At 46.8% G+C, this 19551-nt stretch overlaps 1 protein-coding gene across 10 annotated transcripts in view; it reads right to left on the bottom strand.

Moving 5' to 3' along the window:
* Nucleotides 1-19551, bottom strand: part of epb41l4a (erythrocyte membrane protein band 4.1 like 4A) — a 474019-nt gene that overhangs the window by 99718 nt on the left and 354750 nt on the right. For 9 of the 10 annotated variants that reach the window (XR_015078320.1, XM_085987237.1, XM_085987283.1 and 6 more), the window contains 2 exons: nt 16474-16557; nt 11383-11504 (listed from right to left, as the gene is read on the bottom strand). Coding sequence is in view for 9 of the 10 variants with exons in the window: in XM_085987237.1 (XP_085843363.1) it covers nt 11383-11504; nt 16474-16557 (206 nt within the window). In the remaining variant the exon portion in view is untranslated. The remainder of the gene's footprint in view (nt 1-11382; nt 11505-16473; nt 16558-19551) is intronic. The other variant, XM_085987301.1, reaches the window with a different exon arrangement.

The raw sequence follows: 19551 nt of genomic DNA, 5'->3' as shown, positions 1-19551 counted from the left end.
TCGCTGCAGGAGTTCCTCAGGACAGTGTCCTTGGCCCAATCATCTTCAGCTACTTCATCAATGACCGTCCCCCTAACATAAGGTCAGAAATGGGGATGTTCGCTGATGACTGCCCAGTGTTCAGTGCCATTCACAACTCCTCAGATAATGAAGCAGACCATGCCCACATGCAACAAGACCTGGACGATGTTCAAGCTGATAACATTTGTGCCACACAAGTGCAAGGCAATGGCTATCTCCAACAAGCGAGAGTCTAACCACTGCCCCTTGACATTCAATGGCATTACCATCACTGAATCCCCCACCATCAACATCCTGGGGATCACCATTGACCAGAAACTTAACTGGACCAGCCACATAAATACTGTGGCAACAAAAGCAGGTCAGAGGCTAGGTATTCTGTGGCGAGTGTCTCACCTCCTGACTCCCCAAAGCATTTCAACCATCTACAAGGCACAAGTAAGGAGTGTGATGGAATACTCTCCATTTGCCTGGATGAGTGCAGCTCCAACAACACTCAAGAAGTTCGACACCATCCAGGTCAAAGCAGCCCGCTTGATTGGCCATCCACCACCTTAAACATTCACTCTTTCCACCACCGGCGTACCGTGGCTGCAGTGTGTACCATCTATAAGATGCACTGTAGCAACTCGCCAAGGCTTCTTCGGCAGCACCTCCCAAACCCGCGATCTCTTCCACCTAGAAGGACAAAGGCAGCAGGCACATGGGAACACCAACACCTCCAAGTTCCCCACCAGGTCACACATCATCCTGACTTAGAAGTATATCGCCGATCCTTCATCGTCGCTGGGTCAAAATCCTGGAACTCCTTACCTAACAGCACTGTGGGTGTCCCTTCACCACACACACTGCAGCGGTTCAAGAAGGCTTCTCAAGGGCAATTAGGGATGGGCAAATGCTAGCTTTGCCAGGGACGCCCACATCCAATAAACAAATTTAAAAAACCACCAGTGGACTACAAAACTACTGGCTTTTCCAGATTCTGGGTGCATTTATGTTGCCATTTGGGTCTCACAACACAATCTGTGACCGGAAACGGATTTTATTCTTTCAACATGAACATGGTATGTGAACCCCAGCACAGAACCATGCAGATTAACATCTGCTTTCCTAGAAGGTGTCAAAATTTTAAAGCAATTATCTGTCATGTTTATTTGAAGGGGAAAGAGAATGGAAGGTGGCAACAGGCTACCTCTATGCAAACATGGCTGATAATACTCATGAGCTAAGCACAAACAGAAGCCAAACACAGGTGCAGCAAAGCTCGATCTATAACTAGAATTAACAAACTTATACCACTGCAGTCTTGAAGTAGCACTTCACATATACAATTGGTGGGTGTCCGACAGTGTAAATCCACCCCAAGGAATTCTAGAATAATTGTTGTCTGTTGCATATTCCATAACTTTGTCCTGAGGCTTCAGCAACATCTTAATGATCAATATAGCAAAGCCACGGCAGAGTAATAGGGTGAAAATGCCAATTAACATGAGCAGTACCATCATCAATGCAGCAAAGAAAACTGGTACGCTAGACATTAATCTCAGATGCCTTCAAGGGATGTCACAGTCGAACCATTTTGTGAAGTTAAACCAATCTGCTATTTAACCATAGCTAAACTATCTTTCCTGCACTTTCCTACTTAGCTCTTCAAATACCATCTATTGCCATCTTATACTGGGCTCCTGCTATGCTGTAACTGTAACACTCCCTACTTGAGCGGGTTCCTTCTCAGGCATGCACTCCAACTCACCGACAGCTTTGCACGCCAGCAGTACAGGCACATAGCCCCCATGGTTTTATGTCCATTAATGTTCGAGGACAGAAAATCATGGGAGAACATAAGAACGTAAAAATTAGGAGCAGGAGTAGGCCATGAGGCCCCTCGAGCTTACTCCGCCATTCAATAAGATCATGGCTGATCTTCGACCACGGCTGATCTTCGACCACAGCTGATCTTCGACCACAACTCCATTTTGCTGCCCTACCCCGTTATCCCTTGATTCCCCTAGAGTCCAAAAATCTATCTATCTCAGCCTTGAATATACTCAACGACTCAGCATCCACAGCCTTTTGGGGTAGAGAATTCCAAAGATTCACAACCCTTTGTGTGAAGAAATTCCTCCTCATCTCAGTCTTAAATCGCCGACCTCTTATCCTGAGACTATGGGCTGGATTTTGATACTGGGGCGGGCTGGGGTCGTGTAATCTGCATTTCATGTTAGCCATCTGATTCTAAATTGATGTGGGAGAATGATGCGATTTTAGCTTAATTGGCCAATTGAGTTCCAACGTGTGGGAACCCATGGTATTATGTCCGTGTATAATTGAGACACAGACTGCAGGAGTTGATTATAACAAGTCTTTACTGAATGGAGACAACCTGGTAACTGAAACTACAGAAGCCTGCTAGGGCCTTTTATACAGGGGTGGTCACTGCCGGTACTGCAGTCTGAGACCAGTTATTCCCTTAAAGGTACATACACAACAATTCCTCCCCTTTTAGATAAACAGTACATAACATTCATTTAACAACTAAATAATAACTAATTACAATTATGGTTGCTAGATACATTGGTTGAAGTTAAGCAATTATAAGTTCAGTCTTTGAGGAGGCTTCCTGATTCTGTCTGGATAACGCCTCTTTGGGATACAGGTAGACTATGCTTTATCCGAAAACCTCGGGACCAGCCGTGTTTCGGTTTTCGGAAAATTTCGGATTTCGGAAGGTGGGTCGGCGGGGGTCGGGGTCGGCGGGGGGGTCCGAAGTCGTGGCTTGTCCGTCGCTGCTAGCCTGGAATGCAATGAAGTTCCGCATTTCCACCAACAGGTCGTCGTGCTCGGTTGGAACAGGGGCCGGCACCGCCGCGGGCTCAGAGCTCTCGTTGCTTTCGAGCCTTTGGAAGAGAGTCAGGTGGTTCCGCGGGGGGGTCGGTGGGGGGTCGTGCGCACGACTTACGCTGACCCTCTGCTCAGCGTAAGTCGGCGGGGGTCGGGGTCGGCGGGGGTCCGAGGGGGGGTCGGCGGGGGTCGGGATCCACGGGGGGGGTCGGGGTCGGCGGGGGGGTCGGCGGGGGATCGTGCGCACGACTTACGCTGACCCTCTGCTCAGCGTAAGTCGTGCGCCACTCTGGTCATGTCGTGCGCACGACTTACGCTGACCGAAAAAACCTTCGGTTTTTAGAGGGTTTCGGTTTTCGGAAGTTCGGATAAAGGGTAGTCTACCTGTATCAGGTTCTTCGGGCAAGGTTGAGTCGGGATCAATGTCGTTGTTTGGTTCGTCTGCTTCCAATATCACCGATTCTGCGGTAGATGCAATTGGTACTTCGGTTTCATCGCCAGTTGTATCAGATCGTGGTGTGGAGTTGACGTTTTCCAGTGACTCTAGAATCTGGTCAGCATGGCGTCTTACAATGCTCTCTCCAACGTCCACGGTATACATGAGAGGTCCTTGCCGTGTACAGATCGTTCCTGGCTGCCATTTCTCTGTGCGGTAGTCCCGGGCCAAAACTGGTTGACCTATCTTAAAACTCCTGGTCGGCCTTTCATTCATATTCTGAAACTGCCTGTTCTCCACATCTCTTCTGACGTTTGGCTTAACCAAATCCAAGCGGCATCGTAGTCTTCAATTGAAGAACATCATGGCTGGGGTTTGGTTGGTAACCGCATGTGTCGCATTCTGGTAGGCAAACAAGAAGTTATCCACCTTGTGTTGTAGGGGTATATCTTCATTACACATTGCCTTGATAGCCTTCTTGAATGTTTGAACAAACCTCTCGGCCAATCCATTAGTGGCTGGATGATATGGGGCGGATGTGTAATGCTTAACACCATTGTTCTTTAAGAACCTCCGGAACTCTTCAGACACAAACTGTGGTCCATTGTCAGAGCAAATCTGTTCAGGCAGCCCATTCCTGGCGAATATGGTTCGTAAGACTGTGATAGTTTTTTCTGTGGTGGTTGAGGACATTTTTATTACCTCTGGCCACTTTGAATGTGCATCCACCGCAATTAAAAACATCGAGTCCATAAAGGGACCAGCAAAATCAATGTGCACCCTTTGCCATGGAGATGAAGGCCACTCCCATGGATGTAGAGGGGCTTGTGGTGGGGCGTTTTGGACCTTCTGGCATCCTGTACAGCTCTTGGTCATCTCTTCGATTTCTCTATCGATTCCCGGCCACCACACAAACGCTCTGGCTAAGTTCTTCATTTTTACCCCTCCCAGATGACCCTCATGAAGCTCATTGAGCACTCTATCCTTCAATTTGGGTGGAATTACTACTCTGGATCCACACATCAAGGTTCCTCTGCACACTGACAGCTGTTCTCTTCTCGGCGAGAATGCTGGCAGCAGTGGTTCGCCATGTGCTGGCCATCCCTTCACCGTTAAATCATAGACCCAGGAGAGTGTCGGGTCATTTCGTGTTTCCTTTTCTATGTTTGCATTCGTCACAGGGAGACATTCGACGATAGTCGAGTGGAATAACTCCACTGGATCCACTGCCAGTTCTTCTTCCACCGTCGGCAACGGTAGGCGCGACAATCCATCAGCATTCCCATGCTGTTTAGTTCCTTTGTACTCGATGTCATATTGGTGTGCCCCTAGGAAAAGGGACCACCTCTGTAGCCGTTGTGCCGTCATTATCGGTACGCCCTTCTGAGGGTTGAAAATGGAGACGAGAGGTTGATGATCAGTTAGTAGAGTAAATTTCTGACCGTGCAGGTAGTGATTGAACTTCTTCACCCCCCACACCAGGCTGAGGGCCTCTCTGTCAATCTGGGCGTAGTTACGCTCGGCTGAAGTTAACGAGCGTGACGCAAAAGTTATCGGCCTCTCTGAACCATCAAGGAATTTATGTGACAGTACCGCCCCAACACCGTAGGGAGACGCATCACACGCCAGTCTTATCGGTAGTGATGGGTTGTAGTGAGCCAATACTTCTCTCGAAGTGATTAGGTCCTTACTCTTCTGAAAGGCCCGCTTACATTCATCGCTCCATTTCCATGCTACTCCCGTTCGTAGTAGGGCGTTCAGTGGATGCAGAATTGTGGACAAATTCAGCAAAAACTTATGGTAGTAATTCACCAATCCGAGGAATGACCTCAGTTGTGACACATTTTCAGGCGCTGGAGCCTTAACTACCGCTTCAATTTTGTCAGGGGACTTATGCAACCCCTCTTCATCAATCACGTGGCCACAATGCGATATCTGTTTCTTAAAAAACTCGCACTTAGGGCGATTGGCTCGTAGCCCATGTTCACGTAGTCTAGTGAGCACCTGCTCTAGGTTGGCAAGGTGTTCACTGTCATCTTCACCGGTCACTAGGATGTCGTCCAAGTAACACTGAGTCCCCGGAATCCCTTGCAGGACTTGTTCCATCGCTCTTTGCCATATCGCCGGAGCTGATGCTACTCCGAATACCAGTCGATTATACTGGTAAAGACCTTTGTGAGTGTTTATCGTGAGATACTTCCTAGAGGATTCTTCAACCTCCATCTGCAAATATGCTTGTGCTAGGTCAATTTTTTTTAAACGCTTCCCTCCAGATAGTGAGGCAAAGATAGCTTCTATCCTTGGAAGAGGATATTGTACTGTGTGAAGGACTGGGTTCACCGTCACCTTGAAGTCCCCACAGATGCGAACCTTCCTTGGCTCCTCAGACTTATTGTTTAACGTTTTCTTCATGACAGGAACGATGGGTGTCGCCCACTCGCTCCAGTCTACCTTAGATAACACGCCTGCCTTCTCCAAATTCTCCAGCTCTGCCTCGACGGCTGGGCGAATTGCATATGGTACCGGTCTTGCTTTGAAAATCTTGGGAATTGCATTCTCCTCTATTTTTATTGAGGCGGTTACGCCTTTAAGAGTGCCCAGTTCTTGTTGAAATACCTCTTTGGCGTCAGCTAAGATTGTTGACAATCGTCCAGGAGTGACGTCGTCATCCTTTTTACCAGCCACCGTCAGTGCCTGAATAGAGTGCCAGTCTAAACTTATCTTTCTGATCCATTCACGTCCCAATAACGGTGGTCCACCATCTTGCAGAATGTAGAGATACAATTTCCGTATTTTCTTGCCGTTGTATTCGACAGGCACCGTTATTTTTCCTCTGGGATATACTTTTTGCCCCATATACATCCTCAAGACAATGGATGTCTCTCTCAAGGGTATGTGTGAGAATAGCCGCTCGTAGTCTCGTCGATTCATGACGGTTAGAGCTGATCCTGTATCCAATTCCATTTTGACTTGGGACCCTGCTATCGTGAGGGTGACCCAAATGGTTCGGTGATCCTCTTTTGCGATTACGTTGTGAAGTTTGAGACAGCTTAGTCTCTTGTTCCCGGATTCACTATCGCTCATCTGGTCTTCGGAACTACTGCCCGTCATCTTTTGCACTTTCCTGTACGGTTCCTTAGTAGCCTTTTTGTTGTCGTTGGTCTTCTTCCCAGACCTGCAAACCCGTGCAATGTGTCCCATCTTTCCGCATTGCCTGCATATTTTGTCCTTGGACCAGCAGTCCTTCTGGTCATGGTTTGTTCTGCCGCAGCGATAACATTTTGCAAATCCCTGTGTCATTTCGTGGGTGCCGTATTCCTGTGGCTTTTGTTGTATTTCCGCAGCTCCCCTTGCTGCTGCTTCGTACGATACTGCCACGCTGAAAGCCTTATCTAGCGTCAGCTCTTTCTCTGAGAGTAACCTCTTCTGGGTTCTTTCACTCAGGAGTCCACAGACAAATTTGTCCCGTAAGGTATCTGCCAGTCCTGCTCCGAACTGGCAGTGCTTTGATAGCTTGCGTAGTTCCGTAAGGTAATCAGCATTGCTCTCATTTTTATGCTGATTTCTCCTGTGGAATTTAAATCTTTCTGCTATCAGCAGCGGTGTAGGATTTAGGTGTTCCTGTAGGATAGCAACAATTTCGTTAAAACTCTTCGCCTTCGGTTTGGCTGGAGTAATCAGGTCCCGCAATAGGCCGTACGTTCTTGCGCCCATTAAATTTAGCAATACCGATGCCTTTTTCTCATCGGCTATTTCGTTTGCCTCGCAATATACCTCGACTCTTTCCACATACGTGGTCCAGTCTTCTATTGCATTATCGAAGGCAGTGATATCGCCAGTCTTTGGCATCTTGAAAATCTAAGATGGCGCCTCCCGCGCTTTGCCTTCGTCCCTGATGGATCAAAATGGCGCCTCCCGCGCTTTTCCTTCTTCCCCGCCGAGTTAAGATGGCGCCTCCCGCACTTTCCCGCCGCTGCCGCTGCTGCCAACGCTGGCGATTATATTTATTTTACTATCCTGTAATGGCGACGCCCTATGGTCTTCGCGCCTCCCCGATCGCTGCTGCCATGCCGCTCTCCGCGGTATTTTTATTTTTCTATCGCGCTTCAATATTTGCTCCGTTAATTGAAGAACTGTTCCCGTCGTGGAGCGGACCCTCTGGGACACTTCCCTCCCTCTTCTTAGTTCCGAACGCTGCCCGGCTGCGAAGCACCCTGTGTGCTCCACTCTCTCTCTCTCTCTTTGCTTCCCGACTCGCTGCCCGGTCCCGTTGAAGAGCCACCCGATTGAGCTCTAGCCCGCCGCAGCCCAGGAAGGATCAGTGCACTACCTGCCACCAGCCCGATTAGCTGGGAAACCACAGACTGGAGAACCAAGCCTGGCTCTCGACAGTCTCTCCTGCACTTTTCAATTCGATGATTTGGAGGGCGGTTGCCCACGGTCGACGCCCGTTTCTCGAGTTTCTTTGGATTATTTTTTTTTTCTTTCTTCTGGCTTCGACCTTCAATAACGTCGTCTGAGGTGCTGCCGAGTTGCAGGTAAGTTCGTTTCTTACTCGTCGCCAGTATTATGTCCGTGTATAATTGAGACACGGACTGCAGGAGTTGATTATAACAAGTCTTTACTGAATGGAGACAACCTGGAAACTGAAACTACAGAAGCCTGCTAGGGCCTTTTATACAGGGGTGGTCACTGCCGGTACTGCAGTCTGAGACCAGTTATTCCCTTAAAGGTACATACACAACACATGGCCAATCAGTTTTTCCAGTCTGAAAGTCGCCTCCGATGACATCATCATTGCTGCTGCATTTAAGGTCTGCAACAAGCCTTGCTTCTTCTGCAGACTGCCAACCTTTTGTCCTTTGCAGCAAGAGGCACCTGCAGGAAGAATGGCCAGCCAGAGACCTAGGTCTGCACCCGCTTCGATGACGTTGCCCTGCAGGCTTTAGTGGAGGGAGCAAGAGCCAATAAAGAGGTGCTCTTCCCTTCTTCAGGGAGGAAGAAGCCTCCCCAGCAAACCAAGGCTGTGTGGATCCAGGTGGCAGAGGAGGTCAACTCTTTGTCAGTAACCTGCAGAACCTGGCTTCAGTGCAGGAAGAGATTTCATGACCTTCTGCGCACTGGAAAAGTGAGTATGAATTTCCCATCACCCTCAATCTGATCCCCATTGCCTCTCCTCACCAGCACTCAGCTTTAGCATCTCTTCCTCCACATCCCACTTGACACCGACATCCATGCACCCTTACGCATTCCCTCTCCCTCTATGGTCACATTCACCTAACTATTCAACTATGCAGCCCTCACACTCCCCATCACTGTGATGCTATGAAAACAACTGACAACACACAGGGAGGGCCCTTGGTCTTGCCACCTCACTCCATCTTTGTCTCCTTCTAAGCATCTATGCTATGGATTCTCTACACTCACTCCTTCATTCTCACTCAACCTTCACTTGTCTCCCTCATTGCAGGAAAAGAGAGAGCTCACAATGAGAGAGAAAGAGCGAGGACAGGAGGAGGGCCACCCTCAGTAGCCCACCTCACCCCCTGGGAGGATGCGGTCCTGGAGATCATGGGAGTGGAGGACGATGCGCAAGTGGGGGATGGACAGAGGGGTGCATCACAGCAAGCTGGTGACAGAATAATTTTCCATCTCTCTCAATGACATTGCATGAGTTGCTGATAATGATTCTGAAACTCTAACAGATGGACTTATGATCATCTGCAATATGCAATGTGCATGTAACCTTGGCCTCACATCTCTGACTCTTTCCTTTACTCCCCCACAGGACCATCGCAAGCACCCGTCCCCACTAGCCAGGAGGAAGAGCCTGAGCATCCAGACTCCTCAGAGGAAGCTGCAACCTCTGAGGGCACAACATCAGCAGAATTCAGCGCACCCAGCACCAGTGCAGACACTCACACCTCGGTGGGACCATCGCGAGATAGAGTAGTGTTGTCACCTGGTGTATAACAGCTCACAAGTGAGCATCAGCAGATTGTGGAGACAGGAACAGCAGTGGAGAGTCCTAGTCGGAGGGCGCAGGACTCTGCCAGCTCGGCTCAGCTGCATGTCAACCCTCTGCCTCTGGGTCCATCAATAAGATCAGCGGTGCTGGAACTCCAGGAACAGATGCAGGAGTCTCTGGCAGGTTTTGTCTCCAGGGTTGCTGCGAGTGTGGAGCGAATGGAGGAGTCCATAGCGAACATAAGCAGAGCCTTTGTGGAGTCATTGGCGCATGAACGGATCACCATGGAAAGGATGGCAACCTCCATGGAGGTGATAAGTCGTCAGAGTGCAGAAAACATGGTGAGTGTTCTGAATAGAATGACATCTCTGGAGGAGCGATGGTCATCTATTGAACAGAGAAACCAGACCTTCATGGAAGTCCTTCTGAGTAGGACTGCCAGTGCAGATACAGGTCCCCATGGCCCTCTTGATGTGCAGCAAGGTGCTCTCAAGCCACTTGCAAGCGCTGAGGGGGACCTGACCCATGAGAGGGAAGTTGGTGGCAGACATCAAGGAAGTGGGGGCTCCTCTCCAAGCGCTCACACTTCCATGCCACTGCAGAGCCCTCGGTCAGAGCCCCACCGGAGTCCACACCCATCTGAGATCGGCGTCTCAACCCCTGCACAGCCGCAGGAGCAGCAGACTGTTGGTCAGCCCTCACAGGTTCGCAACCCCAGAGGATGCCCGCCAAAGGTGTCGAGGCAGGAGCAGCAAGAAAGTGAGCAAGTGGCCTCCACGTCTGCTGAAGCCACAGGGGAAGCACCACGTAGGAGCATGCCTATGAGAAAGATGCTGCACAAACAGTCACAAGGGTAGTCACTTGGGTTAAATTTGATGTTTTATGTTAAAAAGCCATCAGATGATTACTGTAAATAAAAAATCTGATGGCTACTGCTGTAGTTGTGGTGAGTGTCATTTTGTGAATGGGACTTCCACATTGAGGGTTTAGGATTACTTGGTATATGCCTCAGTTGAGGAAGCGCTCAGTGAAGGTGGCGAGAGGGGTTTCCCAGGAGGTCACACTGGAGATGGGTGTCAGGCTCCAAACTTCCACAGCTGTGGTTATGCCTTCTAAAAATTCCCCCAGACCTGAGACAACAAAGTCCTGCCACCTGCAAATGATGGCTGATCAAATATCCTATTTAATGGTGGAGCTGCAGCTAATAGTCAGCAATCCAATTGTGCTCCCGCCAGGTTTCACCGTCGTATTTCAGAACAGGTGCCCTTCATATCGGAAAAGGGTTAAAATCACCAAGGCCTATCAAAATGGCATTATAGAGGCAATTTAGTGCTTGTTAAGGGACTTAACGGCCTATCTCGCCTCTTGGAGGCGGGACGGAGACGGGACCAGTAGACACGATTTAATGAAAATTGCTTGGAGATGGGATACATAGAAACATAGAAGATAGGAGCAGGAGTAGGCCATTCGGCCCTTCGAGCCTGCTCCGCCATTCAACGAGATCATGGCTGATCATCCAAACCCTAGCACCCGGTCCCTACACCGACAGCCATCCCACACAAGCCCTATCCCCGTAACTGGCCCGCCTGCCAGTTTTTGCAATTTTAACCCCCCACATGCCTCCAATCCCGCCTCAACGGCCCGATGAAAATCGAGCCCTATGACTCCGAGTTCTAGACTCTCCAACCAGAGGAAACAGCCTCTCAGCACACAAACAAATCCTAAAATGTACTCCCAGCATGCAAAGTTCTGCACTGGGAGCAAGAAAGATTGAAAACAGCACAAAAAAAAAGTAGATTATTACATTATCAAAGTGTAACTTCTAAAATGTTTTCTGTCTAACTAACTACAGTGGAAAATCTGCCAGAAACTGCATTACCATTCAGAAATTTATGAACATGACAGTTCACCTATAATGTTTTGAATTGCTTGGCAATATATTTTGGTTACCTCTAATCATGTAGGGGTTGGGGTGAGGGAAGGCATTTTATATATTTACAATAAAATGTTCATGCTAAAACAAAAACTCACAAAGTTTCAAAGCAATTTGATGACCAGTAAATAGGCACTAAATGTGTCCCAGCTGTAGTTATTAGAACATTACTATCCAGCTTACCTGATTGCTGAGAGTGAAGCGTCCTCTTAGGGTATGTTTTACTGCGAGTTCTCTGTACGTTCTGATCAGGCCGTGGAAGCTCAATGGACTGGTCTCGGTTTAGTTGAAATGCAGTCTTACCACTGCTCAAAAACAATTCAGTATAGTTTTACTATTTAAAATTTATATACTTTTATATATGTAACTATATTTATTGTATTTATTATTTATTGTATATAAATCATTTTTAATTTACAAAATGCCAAAACATCCAAACATATGCTTATGTTGATAATCCGCTTATATCGGCAAAAGTAGAACAGTCCCCCAACATGTCAACATAAGTGGGTAGGGCTGTACCAGTGAAATCAATCTACAGGCCTAATTCTAGGTATGAAGTCCAACTCATTACTGAGCACAGTTGTAGTACTGTATGTAGTTATAAACTGGAACAAGGCTAAAATTACATGTGCAAAACCCATGTGTCAATTAATAGTCTTTGCTGTACATATGCACATTTGTTGATGGGAACTGGAAGAGTCTCTCAGTCGGAGAGGTCGCTCAGATGGGAATGCTGATACAATGAGCACAGCACCCAATCTCAAAGTGAGATACAACAACAACAACTTGTATTTATATAGCGCCTTTAAAGTAGTAAAACATCCCAAGGCGCTTCACAGGAGCATTATAAGATAAAAATGTGACACCGAGCCACATAAGGAGAAATTAAGGCAGATGACCAAAAGCTTGGTCAAAGAGGTAGGTTTTAAGGAGCAGCTTAAAGGAGGAAAGAGAGGTAGAGAGGCGGACAGGATTAGGGAGGGAATTCCAGAGCTTAGGGCCGAGGCAACAGAAGGCATGGCCACCAATGGTTGAGCGATTATAATCAGGGATGCACAACATGGCAGAATTAGAGGAGCGTAGATATCTTGGGGTGGGGAGAGGGTGGGGGTTGTGGGGCAGGATGAGTTTTTTTTTATTCGTTCATGGGATGTGGGCGTCGCTGGCAAGGCAAGCATTTATTGCCCATCCCTAGTTGCCCTTGAGATGCTGGTGGTGAGCCGTCTTCTTGAACCATTGCAGTCCGTGTGGTGAAAGTTCTCCCACAGTGCTGTTAGACAGGGAGTTCCTGGATTTTGACCCAGCGACGATGAAAGAACGGCAATATACTTCCAAGTGAGGATGGTGTGTGACTTGGTGGGGAACCTGGAGGTGGTGGTGTTCCCATGCGCCTGCTGCCCTTGTCCTTCGAGGTGGTAGAGGTCGCGGGTTTGGGAGGTGCTGCCAAAGAGGCCATGGCGAGCTGCTGCAGTGCATCTTGTAGATGGTACACACTGCAGCCACGGTACGCCGGTGGTGTAGGGAGTGAATGTTTAAGGTGGTGGATGGGGTGCCAATCAAGCGGGCTGCTTTGTCTTGGATGGTGTCGAGCTTCTTTAGTGTTGTTGGAGCTGCACTCATCCAGGCAAGTGGAGAGTATTCCATCACATTCTTACTACAGTTGTACAGGGCCTTGGTGAGACCACACCTGGAGTACTGTGTGCAGTTTTAGTCTCCTTAACTAAGAAAGGATATACTTGCCATAGAGGGAGTGCAGCAAAGGTTCACCAAACTGATTCCTGGGATGGCAGGACTGTCGTATGAGGAGAAATTGGCTGACTAGGCCTGTATTCACTAGAGTATAGAAGAATGAGAGGGATCTCATTGAAACGTATAAAATTCTGACAGGGCTAGACAGACTTGGTGTAGGGAGGATGTTTCCCCCGGCCGAGGGGTCTAGAACGAGGGGTCACAGTCTCAGGATATGGGGTAGGACATTTAGGACTGAGACGAGGAGAAATTTCTTCACTCAGAGGGTGGTGAACCTGTGGAATTCTCTACCACAGAAAGCTGTGGAGGCCAAGTCACTGAATATATTTAAGAAGGAGATAGATAGGTTTCTAGACACAAAAGGCATCAAGGCGTATGGGGAGAGAGCAGGAATATGGTTTTGAGATAGAGGATCAGCCATGATCATATTGAATGGCGGAGCAGGCTCGAAGGGCCGAATGGCCTACTCCTGCTCCTATTTTTCTATGTTTCTATGTATCACTCTCCTGACTTCTGCCTTGTAGATGGTGGAAAGGCTTTGGGGAGTCAGGAGGTGAGACACTCGCCTGCTCTTGTTGCCACAGTATTTATGTGACTGGTCCAGCTAAGTTTTTGGTTAATGGTGACCCCCAGGATATAGATGGTGGGGGGTTCGGCGATGGTAATGCCGTTGAATGTCATGGGGCGGTGCTTAGAACCTCGCTTGTTGGATATAGTCATTGCCTGGCACTTGTGTGGCACGAATGTTACCTGCCACTATCAGCCCAAGCCTGAATGTCATCCAGGTCTTGCTGCATGCGAGCATGGACTGCTTCATTATCTGAGGAGTTGTGAATGGCACTGATCACTGTGCAGTCATCAGCGAACATCCCCACTTCTGACCTTATGATGGATGGAAGGTCATTGATAAAGCAGCTGAAGATGGTTGGGCCAAGGACACTGCCCTGAGGAACTCCTGCAGCGATGTCCTGGGGCTGTGATGATTGACCTCCAACCACCACAACCATCTTCCTTTGTGCTAGGTAAGACTCCAGCCAGTGGAGAGTTTTCCCCCCGATTCCCATTGACTTCAGTTTTACTAGGGCTCCATGATAGAAACATAGAAACATAGAAGATAGGAGCAGGAGTAGGCCATTCGGCCCTTCGAGCCTGCTCCGTCATTCAATGCGATCATGGCTGATCATCCAATTTCAGTACCCGGTTCCTGCTTTCTCCCCATACCCCTGGATCCCTTTAGCCTTAAGAAATATATCCAACTCCTTCTTGAATATATTTAATGAATTGGCCTCTACTGACTTCTGTGGTAGAGAATTCCACAGGTTCACCACTCTCTGGGTGAAGAAATTCCTCCTCATTTTTGTCCAAAATGGCCTACCCCTTATCCTTAGACTGTGACCCCTGGTTCTGGACTCCCCGACCATCGGGACCATCCTTCCTGCATCTAATCTCTCCAGTCCTGTCAGAATTTTATAAGTTTCAATGAGATCCCCTCTCATTCTTCTAAACTCCAGCGAGTACAAGCCCAATCGTCCCAATCTCTCCTCATACGTCATTCCTGCCATCACAGGTATCAGCCTGGTGAATCTTCGCTGAACTCCTTCCATGGCAAGAACATCCTTCCTCAGATAAGGCGACCAAAACTGCACACAATACTCAAGATGTGGTCTCACCAAGGCCCTGTACAACTGCAACAAGACATCCTTGTTACTGTACTCAAACCCTCTCGCTACGAAGGCCAACATACCATTTGCCTTCTTAACCGCCTGCTGCACCTGCATGCTTACCTTCAACGACTGGTGCACAAGGACACCCAGGTCTCGTTGCACTTCTCCTTCTCCCAATCTATTGCCATTCAGATAATAATCTGCCTTCCTGTTTTTGCCACCAAAGTGGATAACCTCACATTTATCCACGTTATATTGCATCTGCCATGCTTTTGCCCAATCACCCAACCTGTCCAAATCATCCTGGAGTTTCTCGGCATCCTCCTCACAGCACACACGCCCACCCAGCTTTGTGTCGTCTGCAAAGTTGGAGATATTACATCTAGTTCCCTTGTCTAGATCATTAATATATATTGTGAATAGCTGGGGTCCAAGGATGCCACACTCCATCAAATGCTGCCTTGATGTCAAGGGCAGTCACTCTCACCTCACTTCTGGAATTCAGCTCTTTTGTCCATGTTTGGACCCAGGCTGTAATGAGGTCTGGAGCTGAGTGGTCCTGGCGGAACCCAAACTGGGCATCAGTGAGCAGGTTATTGGTGAGTAAGTGCTGCTTGATAGCACTGTCAATGACACCTTCCATCACTTTGCTGATGATTGAGAGTAGACTGATGGGGCGGTAATTGGCCGGATTGGATTTGTCCTGCTTTTTGTGGACAGGACATACCTGGGCAGTTTTCCACATTGTTGGATAGATGCCAGTGTTATAGCTAACATGGGAGCCAGAAAGGAAGTTGGGTGGTCAGCAGTTTGGTGGGAATAGGTTTGAGGGAGCAGGAAGTGGCAGCTCTATTTTCACAGTATTGCAGCTACACTTTTTATTCAAATTACTTTAAATCCTTAAATAAAAATGTAGTGTAAGCTTGTCAAATTTAAGAGTTTCTAAATATAGCAAATTATTTCTCCCAGCCTTCAAATATTAACTAATGACATTGACAAGACTCAATTTTTTTCCATGGGTTGGACCCATGGAAGATCCTTTAAGTAATATAAAATATATGGAAAGGGAGATGACTTTTACTACAAGAAATGCAGCTATTCCTTGAACCAATCACCGCATCCTCTAGTCTGGGGGAACAATTACACAATTATTGCGGGTCTTTATCAAATATAATTAACAAAAAATATTGCTTTTCTACACCAGAAATTTCCTTTTTGATACTGACAAAGATGTACAATCATATGTTGTAGTGCGGTTGAAAATACAGCCGCCGTGTACAATGTGATGGCTATTATTCACAGGCAATGTGAAGCAATAGCACATGATTCTATTTGTCCTGATCCAAAAGGGAATCATTTTATGGTAATTTTTAAAACCACGGGGGCATCTATTTGAGTTTTAGCTTTGTCTGCAGGCCCTGTGGGATTGGTCTGCTCAATAAAGATCCAACTTCATGAGACATGTTATTAAATTTAGCTTGGTTAATAAAGGATTTTGAAACTGTAACTTAGTTAAAATGGAGACAGAGGGGTCAGGGGTTTAGTAGACAGCATGAGATTAAAAAGGAAAATGTAGTATATTATTTCAGGAATCACTATTGATTAAAAGGAATTGAATTGATCAATTATGAATGAGGGAGAAATAGTTCAGTAACAATAATGTTCTATATTTAATGTCTTCCCAGTTTGAATGATAAAACCCAACAATTAATGTATTGCTATATAAGCAAAAATACCACAATGTGCAAATTTACTGAAACCTTTGTCTTTTAAAATACAAACATTAATTCAGCTGAGGAATTTCTCTGCACAATATTCCTTCCTTTAAGCAAAGCAGTTGTTCAGTGAAATTGATTACCTGTACCGGTGTCTGTACCCTAGAGACCCCAGCTTACTAAGTTTTCGTGACACAGAATTTGAATACTCATCGGTTTCAGGCAATCTGATTGAATAAAATGAAAGGATTTTACTTAAAGAACATACAGTTAATAAATTATAGTTCTCTGACAGTGAAAAAAATGGCAATACTACTTTATAAGGTGCTGTTTAAGATAAATATTTAACATTTGTTGTACACTTAGGAAAGACATGAAGCAAGGGCAGGATCAAGCTCAGCCATGAACGGGCCTGCAGTTCAATAATTACCGACACTCACTGCCATGATCACTTGGACACATGACCCTAAGCTTTTGCAATTGCATTCCAGAATAAATCACTGCCTTCAGCACAAAAGGGATAAGGAGGGAAAAAAAACTGGAGTAAGGGAAAAATGAATAAGAAATGCCCCTCCCTGCAATTTCCATCCTGGTGCAGAGGCATACATTACTTGACATGAGCACATCCTGGTGGAAGTAGCTCCACTAAAGGTTAAAGGCCAGTTTACTCACAACAGCCAATCTCAAAGCCTTTCTACAAAAGGAACTGCTGGCTACTGAAAAAACATTTCCATCTGTCCCAGCTGTCTCTGTTCCATTGCGGCTGGCCTCAATTGTGAATTTCCTCCCTCTACCCAACATTGTGGGCGCCCCAACTGCAGCACTGCTGGTGTGGGTGACTGCCCAACACTGCTGGTGTGGGTGACTGCCCAACACTGCTGGTGTGGGTGACTGCCCAACACTGCTGGTGTGGGTGACTGCCCAACACTGCTGGTGTGGGTGACTGCCCAACACTGCTGGTGTGGGTGACTGCCCAACACTGCTGGTGTGGGTGACTGCCCAACACTGCTGGTGTGGGTGACTGCCCAACACTGCTGGTGTGGGTGACTGCCCAACACTGCTGGTGTGGGTGACTGCCCAACTTATGTAAACGCCCTGACTTTAGGAGGTTGAAGTTGGACTTGCACCACCATGGTTACGGCAGAACACACAGGTTTTCAGGCCCATGTCATCTGAGCACTTGCAGCGACAAAACCATTCAGATATATATATTTTTTTATTGACAATAAAGATATTAATGAACAAAATAAATATACAAAAACACATTCAGCCAGGAGTGAAGTTAGAATTAATTCTTCAACTGTATTTCTACAATCATTGTTTGCTTATCACATTTAAGGCAAACTTATGTAAAAAGATTGCTCCCATTGGAACATGAGTCCAGACGGGCAGGTGCACCACTGTTCTAGATTCTCCAAATACTAAAAATGTGTCAAATTAATAGTATTTGGAGTGGGGTGTTGGGCATAGTCCTGACTAACCAACATTGTACGCAGGCATTCTTCTGTAGTGTTCCAAGCAGATTATACCGGCTGCACATATGCAATCACTGCCATGCAATGGAACTACAATGACAGAAACCAGACACTACACCATGATGCACAGGATCACGGTTAATAATGCTGTTACAATTATAATACAGCATCCTGAATGCCATTGTACTCCACACTTGATGGGGCGACCTCAGAAAGCTTGCATCTTTATTGAACACAGACAGCATGGCCATTCCACAGACCTTTGCAAGATACTAATTTTGGTTGTAATCTACCAATATTCCCTGGATTCTGGAGAGGTCTCAGCGGTTTAGAAAACCGCAAATGTAACTCCCCTATTCAAGAAAGGAGGGAGACAGAAAGTAGGAAACTATAGGCCAGTTAGCCTAGCATCTGTCATTCGGAAAATGCTGGAATCCATTATTAAGGAAGTAATAGCAGGACATTTAGAAAATCATAATACAATCAAGCAGAGTCAACATGGTTTTATGAAAGTGAAATCGTGTATGACAAATTTACTAGAGTTCTTTGAGGATGTAACGAGCAGGGTGGATAAAGGGGAACCAGTAGATGTAGTGTATTTGGATTTCCAGAAGGCATTCGATAAGGTGCCGCATAAAAGGTTACTGCACAAGATAAGAGCTCGTGGTGTTAGGGGTAATATATTAGACTGGATAGAGGATTGGCTAACTGACAGAAAACAGAGAGTTGGAATAAATGGGTCATTTTCAGGTTAGCAAACTGTAATGAGTGGGCTGCCACAGGGATCAGTGCTGGGGTCTCAACTATTTACAATCTATATTAATGACTTGGATGAAGGGACCGAGTGTACTGTTGCCAAATTTGCTGACGATACAAAGATAGGTGGGAAAGCAAGTTGTGAGGAGGACACAAAGAGTCTGCAAAGGGATATAGATAGGTTAAGTGAGTGGGCAAAAATTTGGCAGATGGAGTATATTGTGGGAAAATGTGAGGTTATCCACTTTGGTAGGAAGAATAAAATAGCAAAATATTATTTAAATGGAGAGAGACTACAGAATGCTGCGGTACAGAGGGATCTGGGTGTCCTCGTACATGAAACACAAAAAGTTAACATGCAGGTACAGCAAGTAATTAGGAAGGCAAATGGAATATTGGCCTTTTTTGAATGGGGGATGGAGTATAAAAGCAGGGAAGTCTTGCTACAACTGTACAGGGCGTTGGGGAGACCACACCTGGAGTACTGCGTACAGTTTTGGTCTCCTTATTTAAGGAAGGATTTACTTGCATTGGAGGCAGTTCAAAGAAGGTTCACCAGGTTGATTCCTGAGATGAAGGGGTTGTCTTATGAGGAAAGGTTGAGCAGGTTGGGCCTATACTCATTGGAGTTTAGAAGAATGAGAGGTGGTCTTATTGAAACATATAAGATTCTGAGGGGGTTTGACAGGGTAGATGCAGGGAGGATGTTTCCCCTCGTGGGGGAATCTAGAACTGGGGGCATAGTTTCAGAATAAGGGGTCACCCATTTAAAACGAAGATGAGGAGGAATCTCTTCTCTGAGGGTTGTGAATCTGTAGAATTCTCTACCCCAGAGAGCTGTGGAGCCTGAGTCATTGAATACATTCAAGGCAGAGATAGACAGATTTTGAAAAACAGGAGAATCAAGGGTTATGGGGAGCGGGCAGGAAAGTGGAGTTGAGGCCAAGATCAGATCAGCCATGATATTATTGAATGGTGGAGCAGGCTCGA

The sequence above is a fragment of the Somniosus microcephalus genome, chromosome 1 (assembly GCF_052327205.1).
Source record: "Somniosus microcephalus isolate GS21.2 chromosome 1, FLI_Smic_1.0, whole genome shotgun sequence".
NCBI lineage: Eukaryota > Metazoa > Chordata > Chondrichthyes > Squaliformes > Somniosidae > Somniosus > Somniosus microcephalus.
The sequence above is the reverse complement of the archived record's forward strand: the minus strand, read 5'-3'. Positions and strand labels throughout refer to the sequence as shown.